The 23,237-nt window shown below is 38.1% G+C and overlaps 1 protein-coding gene and 1 long non-coding RNA gene across 3 annotated transcripts; one reads left to right on the forward strand and one right to left on the reverse strand.

The window, feature by feature from the left end:
* On the reverse strand, positions 1 to 976 carry LOC141571008 (uncharacterized). The gene is made up of 2 exons (XR_012495458.2): positions 836 to 976; positions 1 to 221 (listed from the first exon to the last, which is right to left on the reverse strand). It is a non-coding gene; the product is annotated as an uncharacterized LOC141571008 (long non-coding RNA).
* On the forward strand, positions 276 to 23,226 carry EDNRB (endothelin receptor type B). Of its 2 annotated transcripts, XM_019742581.3 has the most exons (8): positions 276 to 467; positions 1,334 to 1,865; positions 15,879 to 15,991; positions 16,127 to 16,331; positions 17,641 to 17,790; positions 18,180 to 18,313; positions 18,890 to 18,998; positions 20,497 to 23,226. In XM_019742581.3, exons 2-8 carry the CDS (start codon positions 1,386 to 1,388, stop codon positions 20,629 to 20,631), a joined length of 1,326 nt encoding a protein of 441 aa, XP_019598140.2. In that variant the 5' UTR covers positions 276 to 467; positions 1,334 to 1,385; the 3' UTR covers positions 20,632 to 23,226. The 2 variants fall into 2 exon arrangements, with proteins under 2 accessions (XP_019598140.2, XP_088649038.1); XM_088792912.1 differs by lacking the exon at positions 276 to 467 and having other exon boundaries at positions 1,108 to 1,865.
* Positions 23,227 to 23,237: the final 11 nt, after the last annotated feature.

Genomic DNA, 23,237 nt, shown 5'->3' on the forward strand with positions numbered 1-23,237 from the left:
TCCATGTCAACACGTTTAATAGAGAACCCAAGTGCGTCACGGAGTGCGTAGACACTTGTCCTCGTGTGAATAATTCAGAACTGTGACGAAGTGCCTTGCTCATCTCTGGCTGAGAACTGGCTCTCCTCTCCAGAGGGCAGCTCCTGCTGGTGCTGTCCAGGCGTCGCCCAGGGGAAAAGGTTTCTGCGCGGTCGGAAGGCGCGGGAGGAGTCTGGCGGTGACTGATGGGAAAGGGACAAATGAATATAAGTACTTATCTAGGAACAGCAGAGACTGGGAGTCAACTGTAGGGGCTACACGGTCTGGCATTCCCTTGGCGTTTCGTCAGAGCCAGACCCGCCTGCAGCTGAAGGGAGGTGTGTGTGCTCTGCTCCCGGAGCTGGACGGACCGAGCTGTGCGAGCCCAGCACTTTCCGAGACGGAAGTCCTCGCTGGTCGCTCTGCGCCTGGTGCGTCCCATTCGCGAGGTAAACATTCTGGCTTAGTGTTGAATTAAAATCAGTGATTGAACCTTGTCCTGGGGTTTAAACTTGGATTACTAGTTTGGGATATCTATATCTATAGGTATAGATATAGATATCCCAAATTATATATATATATATATATATTCCCCAAATAGTATATTATATAACATACATATATTACAAACACAGCGAGTTGAAGTTGGAGTAAAGGAGGGCGTTTGGAAGGGACAGAAGCTTCGGAATCAATGCTGATAGTCTTCCCAAATCGGAAGGAGTTGGGAAGTCTCAGATTTTCCGAGTTAGCCGGTGCACTCCTGCTGGCGCCGAGGAACCTGCGCGCAGGCAGCCGGAGAGCAGCGGCTTTCACCCACCTGGAGGAGTCTTGGCGTTCAGAGACGCGGTGTCGGAGTTCCCCGCGGAGCCAAATGCAGAAATGGGCACATGCCCTTGGCCTCCTGATGCCTTGATTTCGCCAGGCCCCACGCGTCCTTAGCCAGAATATACAGGCTTACTCAGGGCACATCAAGAAGCCCGAGAGTTTTGCCTTGGATACCCACCCTTTCTTCCCCCACTGGAGCACTGCTTCCCGAGTGCCCCGCCCCACTGCGAGTCATTTACCACCGGGGGGGGGGGGGGGGGAGGCAGGAGGAGGCCGCAGGGGAGAAAAACCACTGGGAAATCTGGTTCAGGAAGGACAGTCGACGGGCGCAGGCAGGTCGCACACGCCAGCTTCCCACTGGCGCCCAAACTAGAGTTACTTTTGCGCGCAGAGTAACGGCGCCTCTGCGCTCGGCGTTAGCGGCTTGCAGGGGCGTGACTGGGATCGCTGACCCAAGTGTCCTGTCTTCCTTCCCCTGCTGGTTTTTCAGACTCTGAAAGCAGCGGAGCGGCCAGCCAGCGCTCACTGGAGCAGGCAGCAGCATGCAGCTGCTGCCAAGCCTGTGCGGACGCGCCCTGGTGGCGCTGATCCTTGCCTGCAGCGCGGCGGGTATCCAGGGAGAAGAGAGGGGATTCCCGCCGACTGGGGCCACTCCGCTCCTTTTGGGGACCGCAGAGATAAGGACGCCCCGCACTAAGGCCTCCTGGCTGAACGGGTCCAACGCCAGCGTGCCGGGGTCGTCCACACCGCCGCAGATGTCTGAAACAGGGACGCCGGGGGGAACCCCGCCACGCGTCCCTCCCCCGTGCCGTGGATTCGTCGAGATCAGACAATCTTTCAAGTATATCAACACGGTGGTGTCCTGCCTAGTGTTCGTGGTGGGTGTCATCGGAAACGCCACACTGCTGAGAATCATTTGCAAGAACAAGAGCATGCGAAACGGCCCTAATATCCTGATAGCCAGCCTGGCTCTGGGAGACCTGATGCTCATCATCATTGACATCCCCATCCACGTCTACAAGGTAAAGGGCGGCCGCTGATATCAGGATGGGAAGCGACAGCTTAGAGGGGGGACGGGAGCGCCTTTGCAGGAAGCTCGCCCCAGGAGATCCATCCCCTCCCGAAAGCCAGTACCCACTGGAACCACATTCCCTTCTGGTCTTCAGTTACCCACTGCTAAGCCTAGAACAAGTATCGTTTCCAGGCCGGTGCATCAACATCACCAGGGAATGTGTTAGAAATGACACTGGGTGGCCTCAGACCTAATCTGGGTGGGGCACTTTTTTTTTTTCCATTTTAAAAGCCCTTCATGTGATTATGATGAACTGTAAAGTTTGAGCATCACTAGTCCTGAAGGATCTTGTTCCTAAGTCCAGCTCACTGGGTACATTCTCTCTAAGGTTTGGTCCAAGGACTGGCAGGCTTGAGAGCCTGTTAGAACTCCAAGTCCACCCCAGACTTGCTAAATCAAGCCTGTATCTTAAGATACCTCGGTGATTTATAGGCACGCTAACCTTGGAAAGAGTTTTCGCGGAGGACCCTGAAAGTAGAGGGGCTGAAATCCATTTTTAGGAAATGGTCTAGGAGAAAGAGACCCAGACCGTTCCCCTGCTGTGAACGACTATACTGTTTTCACTTTTTACTGGATGCCCACAATGGGCCAAGCACTGGGATAGATGTGTCACTTTCCTCCTTCTCACAACAAGTAAATGTCACTTTATGTTAGGATGTTCAAGGTTTCACAATGAGTAAGAGATGGAGGTGGGAATCAGGCTAATCTGTCAGGTTCCAAAGTGCTTGCTGCACCTCGTAGATTACTTCATGGACAAGACCAAGAGAACAAAACTTAAAGTCTATAAAGAATGGTTTCAGTAGCTAACATTATTGTGTGATCACAACCGGCATCAGAGGGAACAGGCGTGGACAGCAAGGGCAGGACATAAACTCCCAGGCTATTGGACTCCAGTTTGCTTTGGAAATCTGGACACATCCCAACATCTCTGGGCTTCAGTTTCCTCAGCTCTACTAAGGCTGCTAGTGTCCGCCTACTAGGGTTTTGTGGTGTTAAGAAAAAGAGTGAAAGAACTGGAAGCTGTTAAAGGGCTGTGCAAATGTGTAAAACTCTGCTTCCCCATCATGAGCAGCAATAAAAAATTACCTATAAAACAGAACCAAAGTGTAAGGGAACGGGAATGTGTTTTACAGATTTTCTTAAAGCTAGTCCTGGATTTGGTACAGGAAAAAAAAAAGGGTGGTTGTAGGGTTGGGAAAGGCTTTTAGTGTATATTTAAATCTTTGTGGCAGGAGACGTTATAAGGAATGCCTTTACATTACCCTTCATGAATCTAATCCAAATAGCAATATTTTAAGGGAAATCTAGATATTTCGGAGGTTAGGAGATAGGATTTGAATTAGGATTCAGGCCCTAAAAGGAAATACTCCCATAAATGAATGATAAATAAAAGAAATTCTAAAATCCTGCATAACAATTGGTTCTTATGAACTCTGAGGGTTACTGAGAGAAGCACAGGCTGAAATGGGTCCCTTATACACAGTCACAGTTCCATTTTGGCCAGATGTGACCCGTTTACTTTTCAAGGAGTCCCATAGATCAAGTCTTACCCTCTCAATTTCGTAGAGGAATTTCAATTCAATTCATTAAAACTGACTTGAGAAACTTTAGAGTACAAGGTTTTGTGAGAAATTTTGAAAGAAGTGAAATACTATCCCTCTCAAAAGGGAAGTTACATGTAGTTTTGCTGGCTCCAACAGAATTTTGTGGAAGGTCTGTTTAGGGAGGTCCCAAGAAGCCCCACACTTCCAGCCCAGTTACAGACCTTCCTAAGTCAGCCAGCACCTGAAGTGCTGTGTGGAAGGTGCTGCTGAGAACATTTTTCCTTTGGTATATTGATTCAGGCAAGATGTAAATCAGCCCTTCCAGGGCCATTTGACTTTCTCGATTGGGTCAAATTATTACACTCATTTAGTCAAAATATTTGACTCCCAAGGGGGAACACAGTTTTTATTTTCATTTCAAATTCCTTGACGATTTTCTAGGAAGTTACATCCTTTGCCTGAAACCATTTAGTCTGTGTTTTTACTTCTGACATAAACAAACTAATGAGTCATTACAAATCAGGCCATCTAGTCTTGTATATTGGTCATAAACAAATCCATTACAAAGAATTAGGTCCCATCTCTAGGTTTACCATCATGGGACCCTACATGGTAGCCTTTGGTTGATTTTTAGAATATGCGTAAATAGGTGTCACTTGAGGCATGATGTAACAGTAATGGTGACTATTTATTATGATACTTGATTTATTTATTAAAGCACTTGCACAAACCTTATGGAGGAGGTATTGTTATCACCCCCCCTTATATGGGGAAACTGCATGTCGGAGAGGTGAAGAAGTAACTTGCCCAGCGTCACACCCTAGAAAGTGATGAAACTAGGCTGGAACCCAGGCCGTCTGGGCCTAGAACCTGTGATCCTCCCCTCCCCCCTGCACTGAGCAAGCTCAGGCACAGCACACCTTTCTCCAACCTGGAGTATTGTTAGGGCCCCATTGGAGTGTGTTAGTGGCATTAAGTGATACACTGTCACACAGTAGGATACTTGGTAAGCGTTTTCGGTTTTAATTTCAGTCATCTGAAGTCATCTTTCTATCTGCTGAAATCCCCTTCAGGGGTTGGTAGTGCATAGTATTGATCACAGCATTGTTTGTTATTCTAAAGGCTTTGTTTTCCAAAAAACGTAATCCAGGACTAGATAAAAGCTATTTATTCCCCTAAATAATTATGACACCATATAAATAAGTTTCTAAAAATGCACTTATCATTTCAGAGTAATCAGGTATTGTACTTCACAGAAAGTTATTTAAGTGAATTATGAATGCCATTTAAATTTATCCTAAAGTGGAGGACTTGAATCTCTAAACCAGTGATTTCTAATTTTCTTTTTGTGGGATGTTACAATTCTCTTTGAGAATCAAGTTATTTGTATTGTATATAATTAGTACATTGTATATAATTTATGTAACTATAATTAATATATAATACCCACACACTCGTGTGTGTGTATGTGTGTGTGTGTACGTGTGTGTATACATTTACAATTTCTGGGGGTTCATAGAATCCTCCAACCCATCTGTTGGCACACCCAAGGGCCGAGAGATATCAATGTAAATCTAGTACATTAATTTGGAGTTCAGTAAATGTGGAGTTTAATAAAATTGACAAACCACAAAATGTCATAGAATCTTGCTGGAAGCCATAGTCTTTGATACTACTATAGAATAAGACAGGACATCACAGGAAGGTGCTGCTGTGAGGGGCTGACAAACCTCAGGAAATATGTCTGCTCTGCCAGACACTCTCAAGGAACTGAATCTCTGGAAACTTCCAGATAGAGTCAATCCTCTCACCAGGTCTCCTGTGTCAGTAAGGGAATCCAATGTAGAAGACCAAAGAAGTATCACAGGACATTCAGCAAACTGAAACTGTTAGAATGCTTCAAATATTCATGTAAGCATGCTGAAAATAAAAGCCTTGTTTAACCTTCTCAGCAACACACACTAGGGCTCTTACGCACTGTATTGCGTAGGACCATCCAGATAAAAATGAAAAATACAGTTATCCAAAGAGGATATTTAAAAAAATATAGTGTATACCGGGGTGCCAAAAAAATGTATACAAGTAGACACTTTGGTCAACATTACTCAAGCAGTAGTTCACCGTAATCAGAAGTGTCTGGACGCTGATGGTAACTACTTTGAGTGCCTCTTGTAATTGCAGAAGTCAAATGTGACTTGTATTCATCTTTTGTTATCAGTATATATTCAGTATTACAATTTTAATAGTTTTCATCTTTCTTTAAATGTGTATACATTTTTTAGCACCCACTGTATATATATATGTGTGTGTGTATGTATATATGTATTTATGTATGTAATGCACATATATAAATATATTAAATGTTATAAGAATGTATAGATGACACATAAGTAGATAGGTGAATATCATTTGGCACAGTGCCTGGCACATAGTAGGCAAATTAATTTGTGTCTGTGTATGTGTGTGTGTGTGAATAAGAATGGAAATTTGTTCAGGGTTGGTTTTTTTTCAGCTTTTTGCCATTATTAACATGACTACAAATATCATCTTTGTACATAGAGCTTTGCACACATGTGCGACTCTATCTAAAGGGTGAGTATCTAGAATGAATTACTGAATCAAGGGTATGTGCATTTGTAATTCTGATAGATATTGCCATATTGTTGTATTCTTACTTTGAATCACTATTTTATACATCTCCATAGAGATATATGTAAATTGATGTCTATCCCTAACATATTCATGGGATACCATGCCAGTATCTGCATGCTTTATGTATGTACCTGATCCAAAAGCCAGGGTTTAAATATCTGATGTGAGAATGTATCTCTCCTTATTCACAAGCCACTTATTTACATCCTTTGTGTATAGACTAAAACAAATGGGGTAATCTAGATATTTGTTGACTGTGATGGCCTATCTGACTATTAAGTTGTAGGAGTGCCAATGTCAAAACTGTGTGGGAAGCAAAAGAGCTGGGTGCAGTTGTGGATACTATGAAGGTTTTTATGTTGTTGGCTGGTTGGTTAGTTGGTTTGGCTTGGTTTGCTTTAGTAGTGATATTCAATAAGCTTGATTTCAGGTTGAAGTTAAAATTTCTTTACCTTTTTTTTTAACTTTTCAAGAAGTTAAAATTCAGCAAATGATGAGTTTTTAAATTAATTATGAATTTTATTTAACAATTTTACTCTGCGATATTTACATGGATAATGGAGTTAATATAGTTAATTCTCAAATAGAGCTGGCTTTATGCACAAGCAAATTGCTTTTGAAAACAAATCTGCTTGTAAACTGATAAAGCAAACATTGATGTGGATATCTGGATCTGAGCATAATCAGATGTCCAGCGGTGGTGGAGAGCTTTTTGAAAACTAGACAGGTGACTCGTTGGAGGGCATTTAGATGGCTTTGCTGTTAAGAGTTGATAGCTGCTGTGAGGGGCAGGGGGACCGCCTTCATCGCTCCAAGAGGCAAAACTGCTGGTCTGTAATGTTTAACTAGTAAGGTGGGGCATCTAACATTAAAATGCTGGCATGTCAAAATGTGGAATTGCTTCACTGAACCCACAAATGAGTTCTGAGTCAAGTGACCTTGTCAGGTCATCAGATATTTTTTGCTTGTGACAATCAAGACTTTCTTTCTGAACAAAGTCACCTGTCTCACTATTTGATCTTCGACTACTTCTAGTACCTAACAAGTTTGTGTATAATTAACTAGTTTCATAGTTAGGAGCAAAAGTGAATGGAACACCATCAAATTTAACTTTTGAAGTTATAATTTTTATAATTAGTAAACAGAAATTTATGTGCATAGAACAATCCAAGAAGTAAAGGTATCATAGTGCCTGCAGCAGTAAATACCAGACAAATGCTTGTTGACCAAAGATGTTATACATAAGACGTGAGGGCAGTGGGGTTTTTCTAACTCATATTTTTATAACTGCCCAGATGACAAAGAAGGGGCAAGTTTGCTCCTCTTTCTCTGTGAGGTTATTTATCATAACTGAATAACAAGTCAATAACAGAGTTCAGATTACCCAGAAACTCAAGATTTCATAGTCTCAATTCACTGCTTCACACATGGATTCCCATGACAGAATGGTTGGCAAACCCTTGACCTTGGGCAATAAAAGTTTCCCTAGGTTAACTCCCTGGTTCTCCTTGTGTTTGCCTTTGATCTGCCACTTGGTTGCTTCATAAATCCAAGCCTCTCAAAAAGCTAAGGCAATGTTTCTTTCAATATCTTAAGGCTTATGTATCAAAGGCTTTACATTTTCTCTTTGCTCACTTTAAGTGAATTGTTCAAGATTGAAGGTATTTCCATAGCTGTACAAGAGGATAACATAGCCAAGACCCTGTTGTTTCAGGGCCAGGGTGACATGTTTTTCATTTCACAAAGAAAACCATATAAGGTTATCTCTGTGTTGCTAACATGTTATAGTTGATTATTTTTATAGAAACATGCCAAATGCTAATAAGTGATTAAGTGCTTTAAAGGGTGTTGACAGTTAAAGCCTGAGCTGAAATCAGATTCAAGATGTAATTTATGATGTGAAACATTCTCTTTCAGTACTTTACAAAGTTAAAAAGAAGTTGGTTATGTTTGGAAAAAAGCTGAGTGTGGTACATGGATATACCTTAGCCAACAGCTTCTCTAATTTTAGACTTCTTTCCTTTTCAATGCTTTTACTTTAGAGAGTTATTATTTCTTTCCCTATAGATCCTCTGGTGTAAATATAAAGAAAGAAGAAAGTGGCCAAAATGTGGTTGTAGAGAAAGAGAGAAATACATTCAGTCAGGAATGTATTAGAAAAGTTGAGTAAGCCATTAGTCAAGCAATTCTCTGTCCCTGAGACTCACAGCCACACTCCTGCCTCCTGACTATGTTCCCTCTCTACTTCTCTCCTGATTAGCTCCATTGTGGTTTCCAGAAGGGAGGAAAACTTATTCTGGATGTTTACATTTTATACTGTCTTCTTCCCCCTCACTCTGTGTTTTCAAATTATTTTAGAGGGCTTTTAGATTCCATAGTAATCAAATGTTTTCTCACCGTAGCTTAGCAATGTCCCGTAAGATCCTCTGTGAATAGAATTAGATTTAAGTAAGACATGAAATGACTTAATAAGATTTGCTGAATTCACTATGCTTGAGAGTCTCTTTCTGAGCCATGAGGCCAGTGGGTTATAATTCTTCAGTTTCTTCACGTGTCCTGGTGACCTTCTCAGAAAAGCCGGTTCACCTATGTGACTCTGATAATAGACTAGGTTTGTAAATAGTATTTCCTAATGCTATAAAGGTGAATCTTTTCAAAATATGTAATGTGTCAGTGAAAGTTTTTAAGTACAAATTGTGGATATATTTTTAAATTCAGATCATAGGAGAGTAGCCATTCATTTATTTATCTGTTACCGACTTGGGAATAAATTTTATTGTAACACTGGTAGGGAAATATGTTTAAGGTGAACTGAAATTTCTCCCAAGACATATTTATTTTTTTATCTTTTTTTCTGTCTCTGCGTCTCTTAGAGATTTTGTTTCAAGAAACTTAATTCATATTCCTGGAGTCATCATTCTATTTCAGCAAGTCATAAGAATCTATCCAGAGTAATGGAAAGCCCTCTGTTTTGTGGGTGTGCATGCAACAGAATCCTAGGGACAGTTTTTGTCTTGCACAACTCCAGGAGCCACTGTTCACTTTCTGGTCTATTTGAATGGACCAGATAAGTCTCTGGGGGATAAGCTGACATTTTTTTTCCTGACCTACATATTACTCATCCACTTGGCCTAATCTTTAAGTGATTAAGTACATTTTAATGGATGCAGGATTGAACTTATATTTTATATTGGTCCCCTAAGGCATGGGTGAAATGTATGTCAAGAAAATATTTTCTATGCACTTGACCAGCAGCTTACCTCAAATTCTCTCTATATGTCTGAAGAAAAAAAGGAAAGGGAGATCTGACATGGGAATCCTTGAATGAGAATTAAAATGCTAGTTCAAATTCATAAAAACTCTTATCTGCTACAGAAAACAGAGATTAAAAACAGAAGAATACACCCTTTTCCAAAGTTGTGACACACAACCACTCCATTATTTCTGTCTTCTGACTCTTACTGTAAAACCATAATACCAGTCATTTGAAAGAAATGTTCACAGTTCATCATGAGATCGAACAGACAACAATCTGGCAAAGTAACGCTGGTTTGTCTTTGTTCACCCTTAAATGATCATCTCTTGCAGTCTCTCCATGCTGACTGCATCCATCTCCACCAAATTTACAACTAAGCTTCCTCATAGAATCCAATTATATAGTGAGAAACACTAAGGGCTATTTTTTATTAGCCATTTCCTTGATAGGTTTGAGTAAGAGAAAGAGGATAGGATAGGAATCTTTGCTTTTCACCATGTCCAGCCTACTTGGAAGGTAGCATTCCACAAAAACAGCCAACCCTCACACCTCCAGGCCCTGGCTCTATGTGTCAGTAAGACCTGATCATCTTGGAAGGGACTAAATGATACAAAAAAATAAATGCACAGTCATCTCAAGTATCTAAATAATTTGTTTCGAATACAAGAACTGAAACACTCATGACAAAAGTTTTATCACAAGATTTCTGCCTTCCAATCAAATTCATTCATTCATCTACTCCTTCATTAACTATTATTCAACGAGTAAACACTGTGAGGCACTGTAGTAGGCATGAATGTCCTATAATATTCTGAGACAAGTAAGCAGTTAAAGCTCATTGTTGATGCTTAGTAAAAAAAAAAAAAGGGAAAAGAAAATGGTACATAGGGTTAATGAGGCAAATGAACCATCGTGAGTTCAAGATGGTTAACTTTGACATTTCCTGACTTTATGGGGCTTGATCCCTTTGGGCATTAAGAGTGGTATGTATTAGAGGGTTTTCTCCATTTGATTTCTCAAGGGTGTGATTTTTAATTAAAAAGAGGAATGAAAAATGTAAATCTTCCAGTTGGACAGATTTTGTAGGGCGCATTTAACAATACCCTTAAAGAAAGGATAGTTATTTCCTGATAGTTTTTTCCTGTTCGGCTACTTATCCTTTAGAAATTAAAAAACAAACAAACAAAACTTTATAATCTAAAAATAATTGTACAATGTAGTATAAAAATAATTTATTTGGATTCTGTTGCCTTTTTTTCCTTTCTCAAGCAGCTGTTCCAACATAAAGTTATGAAATCATGACCATCCCTGAATAGAAATCTTATAATCGTTATGGTCACGTCTGTTTTTTTAATCTAGTGTTTATTTATTTATTTGTGTTTGTTTGCACAAAAGAAATGTGCTAGGGAAGCAGTGTATAGGCCTTAGGGTAAAGGTATTAGCACAAGCATAGGCGATAATTTGTCAAATGGACGCTACCAATGTACATTGCTTAGAGGACCGAAAATAACAAAAGCTCTTCCTTGGATGAGCCATCATGATGTGAAAAACAGGATCAGTTATGGGAGTATTTTCTAACTGGTTCACGTTTGTTAAATGTTAGGTAATATATATTAAAACTTAATTTTAAACAGAACCTAAACAATGGATCTCGAAACAATATTGAACTTTAATACTTTTTTTTTTTGTGATCAGAGAGACTTGTTTGATTACATGATTGATTTGTCTTCAGTATTAAGACCTCACCCTTAAATTGTCTAATTTAATGGGGTAAAGTCCAAAGAAAAAAAACTAAGCATAAGGAATAAGAATGCGTTATTGCTGGGTTTAAAGTTAGAATTGCCCTCTCTTGCAATAAAGAGAGTCAATTTCTGCTATAAAGAGGAAAGCTATATTGTTGGACTTCAGATCATATGTATTGGGTGTCATTATTTTTGTCACTAAAAGTGAAATAATTAATTTCTAGGAATTATCAAAATCTATAATAATTTTTGTGTTGTTTTTTTTTACCAAATTTTAAAGAAGGCATCTTGGTTGAGAGTGATTTTTTTTTTTTAACTTCACAGTTTCCCCCCAACCCAGAGCCTTGTTTACCATTAAACAAGAGGTTGATTTCTTTGCATCTGAAAAAGATCCAAGCACTAACTAACTGAAAGACTTTATTGCTGGAGGCCCCTAAGAGATGAGCATCAGTAGTGGGCATGGTTTCTGTCACAGGCTATCCAGTGTCTCAGTGCTTTCATAAAGGCTTCTGGTCACAGAGGGCAGAGGTTGTCAAAGTTATCTTTCTCACTATAAAATAATAAAACTATCAGTGGGCACTTGGTCACCCATCTTTTGTGGCCACTGAGGACAAGCAGCATCCAGGTCTGACCTGAAATCCTAAAAAGCTGATGAAGCTAACCCTATGTTGTGGTCCCTTTCCCTTTGGAAGGGTAGATTAGAAAATTATAATCTCTCCATTATGATTTGCTGTCTGACTATCACTGTGTTAAATTTGAAGAGAATTGTTATAATTTTCAGTCTGTGTTTCCCTGTCCTCTGTGATAACTTGGGTCAGAGGTTGGGCTGCAGGCCTCCCAGTGGGATGAAGAGCAATAATTCAACTTCTAGGCTGAGCCAAAAACAATAATAACCTCAAAACAGGGCCTTGACTCTGCAGAGCTCATTCTCATTGGCCAGACTTTTTTCCCTGCAGTGGCCTGGACACTCATTCATCTTGATCCATCTGAATGCTGTACCTCTGTAATACGAATATTTGCCTATTGGGAAATAGTTTGAGACAATAAAATCCTTAAAACTATCCAAATTTAAGGATATTATATGAATAAAAGAGTTCTATGACTAGAAGAAAATTTTATTCTCTATCTAGATATTTTACCGTTGTTTGACACATAGCTATGTTCCATACGTAGCAATGGGTTTAAAAATACTAATATTCATTTCATTCTACATATTCTTTTTTTCTAAGATCAGCTTCTCCAAAACACTGCAGACTCTAGAATCAGACCACATGGGTTCACATGTGGATCTATTCCCTAAGTGAGTGACCAAGGACAAATAAATTAGTTGTTCAAGGATGAAGAGCAAATTACTCCAAAACTTAGTGTCTGGAGCAATAAACATTTGTTAACTCACACTCTGTCTGTGGTTTTGGAATTCAGGAGTCACTGGGTCAGGGTCTCTCGAGGAGGGTGCAGTCAAGATATTGGCAGGAGCGGAAGTTCTCTGAAGGTTTGCTTAGGGCTGGAGCATCTTTTCATTCACATACTGGGCAAATTAGTGTTAGCTGTTTTCAGGAGGCCTCGGTTCCCTGCCATGTGGCCTCTGCATGGAGGTATGTGAGTGTCCTCCTGGTGTGGCAGCTGGCTGCCCTCAGAATGAGGGATCCAAGAGCGAGAAAGCAAGGAGGAAGCCATAATACCTATAATGAACTAGTCTTAGACATCACATCTCATCACTTTCACCACATTCTATTTGTTTAAAGCAAATTCAAGGGGAGGGAAGTGAGACTTCACATTTTGAAGGAACGAGTTGCTAAAAATTTGTGGACAAATTTAAAATCAACATAACAAGTTAATAAAATTCTAAATGCCTCAGTTTTATTGTCTATAAAATGGGCGTAATAGTGGTACTACTTCATAGGCTTGCTGTGGGGATTCAGTGATATATATGTAAAGTACTTAAAACAGTGCGTAACCCATTGTGAGTGCCATATAATGTTAGTTTTGCTTTTTATTTTTTTCCTGATATATCTATCAGAACAATCAGAATTATTAAACAAGTATTATCTGGATAATTTATACCAAGCTAGGTCTGGCAGAGTCTGTGTAACTTGTTGTAACCTTTTCATTCTTACTAGTTGTTTCCAAGGGCAATTGGCAGTTCTTTCAAGGCATCTTGAGTTTGTAGCTAGTTCAGACCTGCGGCACCTTGAGTGTTCCCCATTTCAGTAAATGGCTCCACTATTCACATGACAAACCTCTTTGCATTTCCTGACTCCTCACATTTGACATCCAACCCATGGCCAAGTCCTGCTGGCTCTACCTTCAAATATATCCAGTCTCTAAGGCATCCCCCTCAGTCCCAGGGCACCACAGGGTCCAGCTCACCGTGAGCGCTCTCATCAAAGGTTCCTTTCTTGACCCCTTATTCTAGTCTACATTGAGCGGACACAGTGATCTTTTTAAAAACCAAATAAGATTTCCCTATTTTCATTTTCCGAAACCTTACAATGGATTTCCTCAAAAAAAGAAAAAAAAAATCAAACTCCTCCCTCTACGGTGTCATCTAGACACTTGGCCTGGGTCACTCCACTACAGCCCTAAGAGACATGTTCTTGTCCCTTTGGATTACCAGGCTTATTTTGGCCTCAGGACCTTTGCACTAGCTCTTTCCTCTATGTAGAAGGCTCTATGAATGGCGTCTTATTTTAGTTAGGTTTCTACTCAAATGTTACCTCCTCAGAGACCTTGTTGAGAAGCCTATCAGAAAGTACCCCAAATCCCACCACACTCGTTAATATGATGACACCCCCTGTGTGATGCCATATTAAACATATGCATTTTTTTTGTGTGTGTTTCCCTCACTACACTGTAAACTCAGGAGAGCAGCGAGTTTGCCCTTTTACTGATGTACACCCTGTACTCAGACTGGTGTCTGGCACATAGGGGATACTCAATAAATGTTTACTGAGTTAATAAATGAACAAACAGAGTTATAAGTCAATTGATTAATCCAGAAGTCACAAGATAGAAGCTAGTCCAACCCACAGATATATTTTTGTTAATTCAGTATTTTCTTACTGTGTTGTTTTTTTTTTTTTAAACCATCAGATTTAGTTGTCCACTTTGAAAAATTATGAGATTTTATATAAAAATTCCCATTTGGGGCTAGACATCAAGAGATTTCTGTATTTGGACTCTCTTGGCAAAAATCGTGCCAGGTTTATTAGCAGCTGCTCCTTTTAAATAGGATTTATTTATCCCAGACCCTACCACTCCCTATTATCTTCCAGACACCAGTGACCTTCTTACACTTGGCTACCCTGCGGTCCCTGCCTGGTCATGTAGGCTTTCAAAAGCCTAGAATATCCATACTTGTTGTAAGTTTGCCAAGATTTGTCCTACGAGTCAGGGTAACTTTTCATGTCTAACTTAGAAATTAAATTGGTCCGATGTTGGCATTCCAAGTCATACTCATACTGAGGCACATATTTCAGCCCTTGGTGCCATTCTTGTTATAGAACAATCATCCGGCTTGACAAACTCCACAAAGAACCTTCACTAAAGAGAACATGGAAAGAGGCAATTGTGTTTCAAAATAGTTTTCACTTTTGGAAGGTTATTTTTTAAAACATTAAAGAAAGAAACATAGATTTGAAATAGTTTTCTTTATTTTCAAAACCTCATAAACATTCGATCCAAAAGTTTACCTCAAGTGATTCATTTACCAGTTGTCTTAAGAAAGAAAATAACTGAGTTTAATAATACTTGATCTGCGTAGTTTAACAATAACTTGATCTGCATAGTCTGGGCAGATCAAGAGAAATATATGTAAAATAGCCAGAACTCTGTCTTCAGGCCGTTGTCTAGCCAGTGCCTATATATATTAGAGGCTTGAATATTTACCAAGCATCTACTATGTGTCAGGAAGTGTATTAGGCAGTTGCAGAGCCCATATTCTGTCCTATACTCCAGGATTGCCATACAGCAGAAACCGAACAAAACAAATAAGCCATAGGAGTTGATGAGTACTATAGATCCAAAGGAAAGTGGAGTAGGTAAGGGAGATGGGGAGGCCTGCCTCGTTACTCTTCTTCGTAGTGTGGTCAGGGTAGGTCATGTTGAAAATACAAGATTTGAGCAAGACCTGAAGGAGATAAGGGAGTTTGCCTAGTGGATCCGTGGGGAAAGAGCCTTCCAAGATAAGGAAAGACCCAGAAGAAAGCCTGAAGGCAGGCATGTGCTTAGCATGTTCAAGGAGCAGCATGTCTACTCTGGCTGAGTTACTGTGCAGTCAAGTTAACTAGAGTAAAGACTTAAGTTTACCAAAGCACACGCTGTTCTCCGTAGCTGCACTCTATTCTCCCTAGCTAAGGAACATTTATCACCTATTTTTAATTAGACTATATTTTGATTTGGCCATGAGCTGAGCATTGGAGACTCTGTGACGATGTAAGAGACATATTCAGCACTTCAGGTTCAATTTTGTAAGGGAACTTAAGCGACTGGACCCATTTGGCCTGCAGTGGAGACTCAGACCCTAAGCTACTCTAGATGCATAATGAATTCTCGTGAACTGGTTGCATTTTCATTATTACCAACACATTCTCCAGTTCCATATATCGAATACCAGTGCTTTTGGAAAGAGTAGTCCATGAGCAAAAGAATAAGAATTGAAATTTGTTATCTTACTCTGCGTGTTAATTACTCTGCACAAAGAATTGCCGTTTGGAGGGTGCCTCTTGAAAAAAATCGCCTTAATAGCTTTATGTCTCCTCCTAATGCAGCTACTTGTAGAGGAATGGCCGTTTGGAACTGTGGGGTGTAAGATGTTGCCTTTCATCCAGAAGGCCTCCGTGGGAATCACTGTGTTGAGTCTGTGCGCTCTAAGTATTGACAGGTAAGAGTGTATATTTAAGTCATGTATAACGTGAACACTATGCTAGTGATGGTTATGTTACTTAGAAAAGAAACTATGTAGTTCAATAAAACCAGGCTCTACCTGCTTGACAAACAATTCTGTTTTGCTCTTCAGATATCGAGCTGTTGCATCTTGGAGTCGAATTAAAGGAATTGGGGTTCCAAAATGCACAGCAGTAGAAATTGTTTTAATTTGGGTGGTCTCTGTGGTTCTGGCTGTCCCTGAAGCCATTGGTTATGAGATGATTAGCATTGAGTACAAAGGAAATTATCTGCCCATCTGCCTGCTTCATCCCGTTCAGAAAACAGCCTTCATGGAGGTAAATTTTACTTTTTTTTCCCTTTTCTGTTCTTGCCTTGTAAATATTTAGCTATTCACCCCCCACCCCAATCTCCGCTTCTCGGGAACCTATTGATTTATGATTGTCCTTGGTGCAAATTAAGAGTGTAGGTCCCATTATTGCGGAGTTAACACTGACTAATGACCCAAGCTTCAAGAAGCTGGGTCACTACATCTCCAGGAATCCCCTGGCACTCGGGGATAGAGCTAAGCCAGGTTCACATGAGAGAATCGATCTGAATTTATAGCTTTCTTAGTGAAATCCCCAAAAGGACTGACACCTGTTACATAAGACCACACAGGAGTCATTAGAGGGAGTAGATGGTTCAGTGAATGATCAAATGGAACTTGCCCTGGTATGGGTGGATTCTGAATGGCAAGCCTGTCCCCTCTGCAAAGAATGCTGCCATTGTAAAGAGGTTTTCATCTTGGCCATTTATTCAAGAATGTTTCATCAGGAGGAGATCAGAAAAGAATGTCAATGCTGGTCATCAGAAGATAGATCCTAAGTGTAAAAAGGTCTTCCCAACAGAATGGGTAAAGAGGAGTGAATGCAGAGGGGGTGCATCCAAGTGCCACTAGTGATTAGTTTCCAGTTTACATATAAGAAGACGATACAAAACTTTGTAAATTGTACATATCATGGGAAGAATAAAGAGGGACATTAATGTGGAAGGGAGAATGAGATTGCTGTGTTCTTCTTTCTTATTAGTTAAAAGAGAAAAAGTACTGCATAGATTACATAAAGTCTGCCCCAACACAGATATATCTGGAACAACAATTTAAAGAAAAAAACAAACGAGAGAAAAGGCATATGTCCTACGCAGCTTTGATTTTTTAAAATTAATAGGATAGATTTATACATTACTGAGTTAAATGATTAACATAGACCTTTTCATATCTGTTTTTCCCATGAAACCAACTTGCTAACATGTGAAAATTTCCCTTAAACGCTATGATGTCCTTACATATTCAGATGTGACATTTCATACAAAGAATACTGAATTACCAATATTTTGAATTTTGCCCAACTACTTAAATTTCAATGCATAATTAGAACACATTGCCTCAGAGAATTGAAATGCACTTTAGGAAATATTTTTTTCATGTAATTTAATTATTTGTTCAAGTAGATATGGCCTGAAAAATTCTATATAGTATTTATAAAAATGGATCTACTTTAGAATATAATTATTCCTTGATGAATATGATTTTTCTACAATTTAATGTTTTTATATAAGATTTTCTTACAGAGGAATATTAATGATGAAATTCTCTCTTCCCCATAGTTTTACAAGATAGCTAAAGATTGGTGGGTATTTAGTTTCTATTTCTGCTTTCCGCTGGCCATCACTGCATTTTTTTATACACTAATGACCTGTGAAATGTTGAGAAAGAAGAGTGGCATGGACATTGCTTTAAATGATCACATAAAGCAGGTAAGAAAATAGAAATATTTGCTAACTCGCGATTATAATTATGATTATGAAGCAAAAGTATGATAATAAACTGAAATTATTATACACCAAAGCATATCTCCTTTTCCATGTTTCTGTTATTTTTGAATATACAAAGAATATTTTTATATTGTCTATCTAGAGATATTCCATATAATCTAATGGATCTAGAAATTGCCATAACTTTTTAAAGATGAATCTCTCTACCCTTAGTTCTAATTCACATTAACTATTCAATTTAAAGCTCACTGTCCTGAATTTTTACAAATGCCACTGACTTTTTGTAAACAGTATTAAATATTCCTTTTTGGAAAGGAGAATACTATAATTATGAGCCATCTTTTCAGGGTCTGACTATGGTTTTATTTCAGAGACGGGAAGTGGCCAAAACAGTATTTTGCCTGGTCCTTATCTTTGCCTTATGTTGGCTTCCTCTTCACCTCAGCAGAATTTTGAGGCTCACTCTTTATGATCAGTATGATCCCAATAGATGTGAACTTTTGAAGTAAGTAACGTAAAAGAGAAGTAGTTTTGTAATTAAATGCCATGCAGTAGTTTTCCATTGACGCTTTTCATAGGCAGAAAGAGTACCATTTTTCTGATATTAGGAAGCAATTATGATTCCCTTTTTACTTTCACTCCTATTTGAAAAGGAGTAAAGGGACTTAAGAGAATACTGGGATGGGGAGCCAGAGTTGTCCAAATGATGTGTGAGTAGCATGATTGAAAATATCCAGTGTGATTCTCCCTTGCATGTTGTAAATCTTTTGTTTTCAGACAGCCTCAGCACTCCAAATCAGATTTTATTTAAAAAGAGAGAACTGGGCATGATGGGGAAAAAGGGGCCAGTGTATGTAATGATGGAGACAGAGAATGAGAAAGAGAGAGAAAGAAAGGCAGAGAAAGAAAGAAAGGCAAGAGAGAGAAAGAGAGACAAAGCATTATCAGCAAAGACCTATAATAAAGTCAAAACCAGTTTACATGGGCAATTTTTTTTCTTCACAAAAACAAAGAAGTCTGCAAAGGATACATGTTCAGATCAGCATATTTTTCACAGACATGTTTTGGGTTATTTTTGCAGCTTCTTGTTGGTATTGGACTATATTGGCATCAACATGGCCACCCTGAATTCCTGCATTAATCCAATAGCTCTGTATTTCGTGAGCAAAAAATACAAAAACTGCTTTAAGGTAAGTGTATTCTAAAATAAAAAGCTCTTTTAATCTGCCATCAGATATAACACTTCCTATCCAGAGAGCTCTAACAAATTGTTTTACACTTTTCCCTTGCATTACATCATGGATGATTTTTAAAAATATGACTTTTGCTCACAAATTTACGATAGTTGATTTTTGCCAATAAATCCTAGTCAACCACTCCCTATTGCTTCAACCAATCAGTTAAAATCATAGAATTGCACAGAAAATTAATAAAAATTGCATGCATTGATGTCTGACAGACATCATATGATGAATAAGAGCTAAACGTGATTTAAATTCACTGTTTCTGTTTTGGGTAGATTTGGACTATGCAGAACAATTTGGATTATAACTAAATTGGTCTTTTTTTTCACATGGACATGAGAATAGCAAGTCAAACAAAGAAATTTAATTCAGGTTCTATATAATTATTCTTCATGCGGCTGCTTGCATTATAACATCTATCCACCCATCTATTCACTCGTTCAACAATTTAACATGAAATAAAATATTCCCTCACCTTCTGTGGGAATGATCCTTTTGTTCCTGATAGTTCATTATTGGAAAGCCAAGAGTTTAGCTTCTTTGTAAACCCTAAGGCAGTCTATAAAACTATTTGCCCACTTCTAAACTCATGATTTTAGAGCTAGAAAAGAACTCTCATCAAGATCTACTCCCTCATTTTACAGAGCAGAAAAAAATGAAATTCCCTTTTCCTTATACCCATAGATTTTCAGAAAATGAACAGAATGAACAAAGTTTTGAATTTTTAAAAATTCAAGAAAAAAGTGGATAAATAACAGTTGCGTACTTTCTAAACTTTATAATTTTTATAACCTTTATAACCTCTATAACCTTATAACCTTTATAACCTTATTCTGTAATAGCACTGAATATGCATATGAGAATAACAAGTGACTGAAAAAAAAATGGCGATGTGATAGTAAATTCATTGATATGGAAAGATAATTATCATACTATTACTGTTAAGTGAGAAAAAGCAGATCAAACAAATTGTTATAGTACAATTTGTATATATACAGTACAATTTGATTAAAATTAATTATACACACACTTCCACACAGAGGAACATGTACAGTCACGTATATGTATGTATGTGTATGGTAATATTTCTATTTGCATATGAAAAAGTCTTGAGTTACATATTTATCAAATATTAAGAGTATTTCTCAAGTAGTTAAAGTTAAATATCAAGAATTAAGAGTGGTTTTCTCTTTTAATTTTAATTAAAAGGTGGGCAATTTTAATTATACACATTTTTTCTTCTCTGTATTTTCTAGTTTAAAAAGAATTATCATATGCTGCTTATGTAACTGCATGTTTTTAAGGGGAAAAATCAGAGAGCATGGAAAGAAAGTAGCCCAAGAATTCCCAATCATGCAAAGAAATTAAGAACCTTAGAGAATAGGAAGTGTTGTGAATAAAATAACTGATGTAAATATATAATGAGTGACTTTGTTTTATACAGTCATGCTTATGCTGCTGGTGCCAGTCATTTGAAGAAAAACAGTCCTTGGAGGAAAAGCAGTCATGCTTAAAGTTCAAAGCTAATGATCAAGGATATGACAACTTCCGTTCCAGTAATAAAGACAGCTCATCTTGAAGGAAGAAATATTCACTTAATTTCATTTTCTTTATTTTGGCAATGAAGCATTTGCCAAAACAAAACAAAACAACGGTGTGTTTGCACAAAACAATGTAAAAATGTAAGAGTGATTATTTTCCTAACACTCATAGTTACACACATGACATTTTATGAGCTGTTTACAGAATGAGAAGAAAAGCAGTGGGAATTAAGAAAGCTTCACTGTGAAAGCACTTAATTTTTTACAGTCAGCACTTCAGTGTAGTTCTTAATAACTTCTAGTATATTCATACATCTCTTACATTTAAATTGAGCTCACTCAGATTTTCTATTAAAGAGATTTATTTTTAAATTAATGTGAATCTGATATAAAGAAAAAATGTGTCACTGTAAAATGGAATTTTTAAATGAAGTTTAAATCACTTAATTTAAAAATTTTAAAACCCTTTAAAAGAACTCTTTTATTAATAGTATCACACCATTGGTTGGACTATTAGTGAATACAAAATATCTAAGCAGTTTACCTGGTGTCTTTTTTTGACATTAGAAACATTTAAATGATCAGAAAGAAGTATCAGAAAAAGAGACAGAGGTGTTTGAAAATCATTAAACATTTTACATTCAGATAAGAGCAAATGTCACAAAAGGAAAGAGAGAAGAGGTTTGGAACGCTAGCCCAAAAGACTGCTTTGAAATATCCCATTCACCGACTCTGCAAAGAAAAAGCTACCTACAATTTTTTCAAGATTATGAAAACATTCTTCTTTCACTATCACTTTTGTAGTTAAAACACTACTTGTTCGGTTTTGTCATCTGTAAATACTTAGCCACAATACACGATGTAGACTAAACTAAGGGCAGGCCCCGGTGTTCATACTTTGATGATGGAGGGATGCCAGTAACCCCATAAAGGACTGTATGTGAGTTGCCAGGAGCAGGGTTCACGTGGCAAAGGAAACGGCAGCATCCCCTCTCACCCATACTCTAGTTACGATAGTCTCTGGCATATGTAAAATACGGTTAAAATACTGACTATTTTTTAACATCACACAAATTAGTCAATTTGATAGCTACTTGTAAAGCTTGTTACTAATTTTTATATCATTTTTGTAAATAACTAATAGAAAAAAAAGTTCTTGATGTGGTGCTTTTCTGTCACTTACAAGCAAAACTGTTTTTGGAGACAGTAAGAACCTCTTACTTTGTGCATTCTTACCTAATTCTTTCATCTCCCCAGCAAAGTGCCTTAGGTTTACTTGGGATGAGATGTGTGTGAAAGTACAAGAGAAAAACCGAAGAGAGAGGAAATGAGGTGGGGTGGGAGGAAACCCATGGGGACAGAGTCCCATTCTTAGTCTGACGTTCGTCATTGCCCAGTCACATCAATGCAAAAGGTCCTGATTCTGTTCCAGCAAAACACAGTGCAATGTTCTCAGAGTGAATTCAGGAACAAATTGGGCCCAAGAGCTTTAACTCAGTCTTAAAATATAACAGTTTCCACTTTTTTTTTTTTTCTTTTAGTAACGGGGCCACATGTTGGAAATAAGCTAGCATGTTGTTTTCTGCCAGCTTCTAATGTGATGGTACATACAGTAAACCAAAACCCAACAATGTGGCCATAAAGAGAGGACAATAATTAATTCACATGTCACATGGATTCAATCTATTTACAAATCATTCACAGTCTTGTTTATTAAATTCTTCCCAATCACTGTTTCCGATGCTTGTCATCGATAAAGACATTTCAAACTTGGGCTTTTAAGCAAAATCCAAAAACAGACTCATATTTTCACAGTTTAATATATTTTTATTTTTATTTAAGTTTTAGCTCATTTCTATTATCATGTACTGAGTTTTAGTTCTTCCTCCTCATTTACATCCTTAATACTCTTTCTCTATGTCAGAATCGTGGTCTGTCATCATCTGCCAGATTTTGAAACTTCACACAAAGAGTATACATATGCACTATTTATAATGAAATTGTGTTCAGTAGCTTTTCTAAAAATGTTTGGTTCAAAATTTTAACAAACTGATAAAGGTTAGTAAGAAAGAAACATGATTTCGTGACATAATGAAGATCAAGATAGGAAAAGGTGCCACTGTTTAAAACACATTTCCCAGTGTTAAAAACTATAATATAGCAACAGACAAAAATAGTGTTAACATGGATGTTAAAATATAAAAGACTTATAAGCAAATTTAGCCTATTTTCTCCTTTATCCAGTGCTAATAGGGGTGCATGTTCAATACCTTTCAGTATCGACAGCTTACATATGGACAAAGGATATAGTTTATAGCAAAACATGAGTATGCTGTAGTTAACTTTATAAAACTGTAATACGACCTTATAAAATATATATTTTGTTTTTTTATGGTCACTTAAAGTGGCAAATACTATAGTCACAGATTCCTTATTTTGAAAAAAAAAATCAATAAAAATTTAAATTGTTTTAAATAAAAAAGACCAGCCTATTTTTCACTGTGCAGGTAATAATTCATTAAATGCTAATTGAATAAGTGTTAAAGATGTTACAAGTGGACATTATTTGTGTTAAGCATATTATTATCAAGAAAATACGAAAGTTGTTAAATTAAAATGCCCAATTTCTGGTCTCTAGGTTGCA

Source organism: Rhinolophus sinicus, chromosome 16 (assembly GCF_057876585.1).
Source record: "Rhinolophus sinicus isolate RSI-liver-muscle chromosome 16, RSI-T2T, whole genome shotgun sequence".
Lineage (NCBI taxonomy): Eukaryota > Metazoa > Chordata > Mammalia > Chiroptera > Rhinolophidae > Rhinolophus > Rhinolophus sinicus.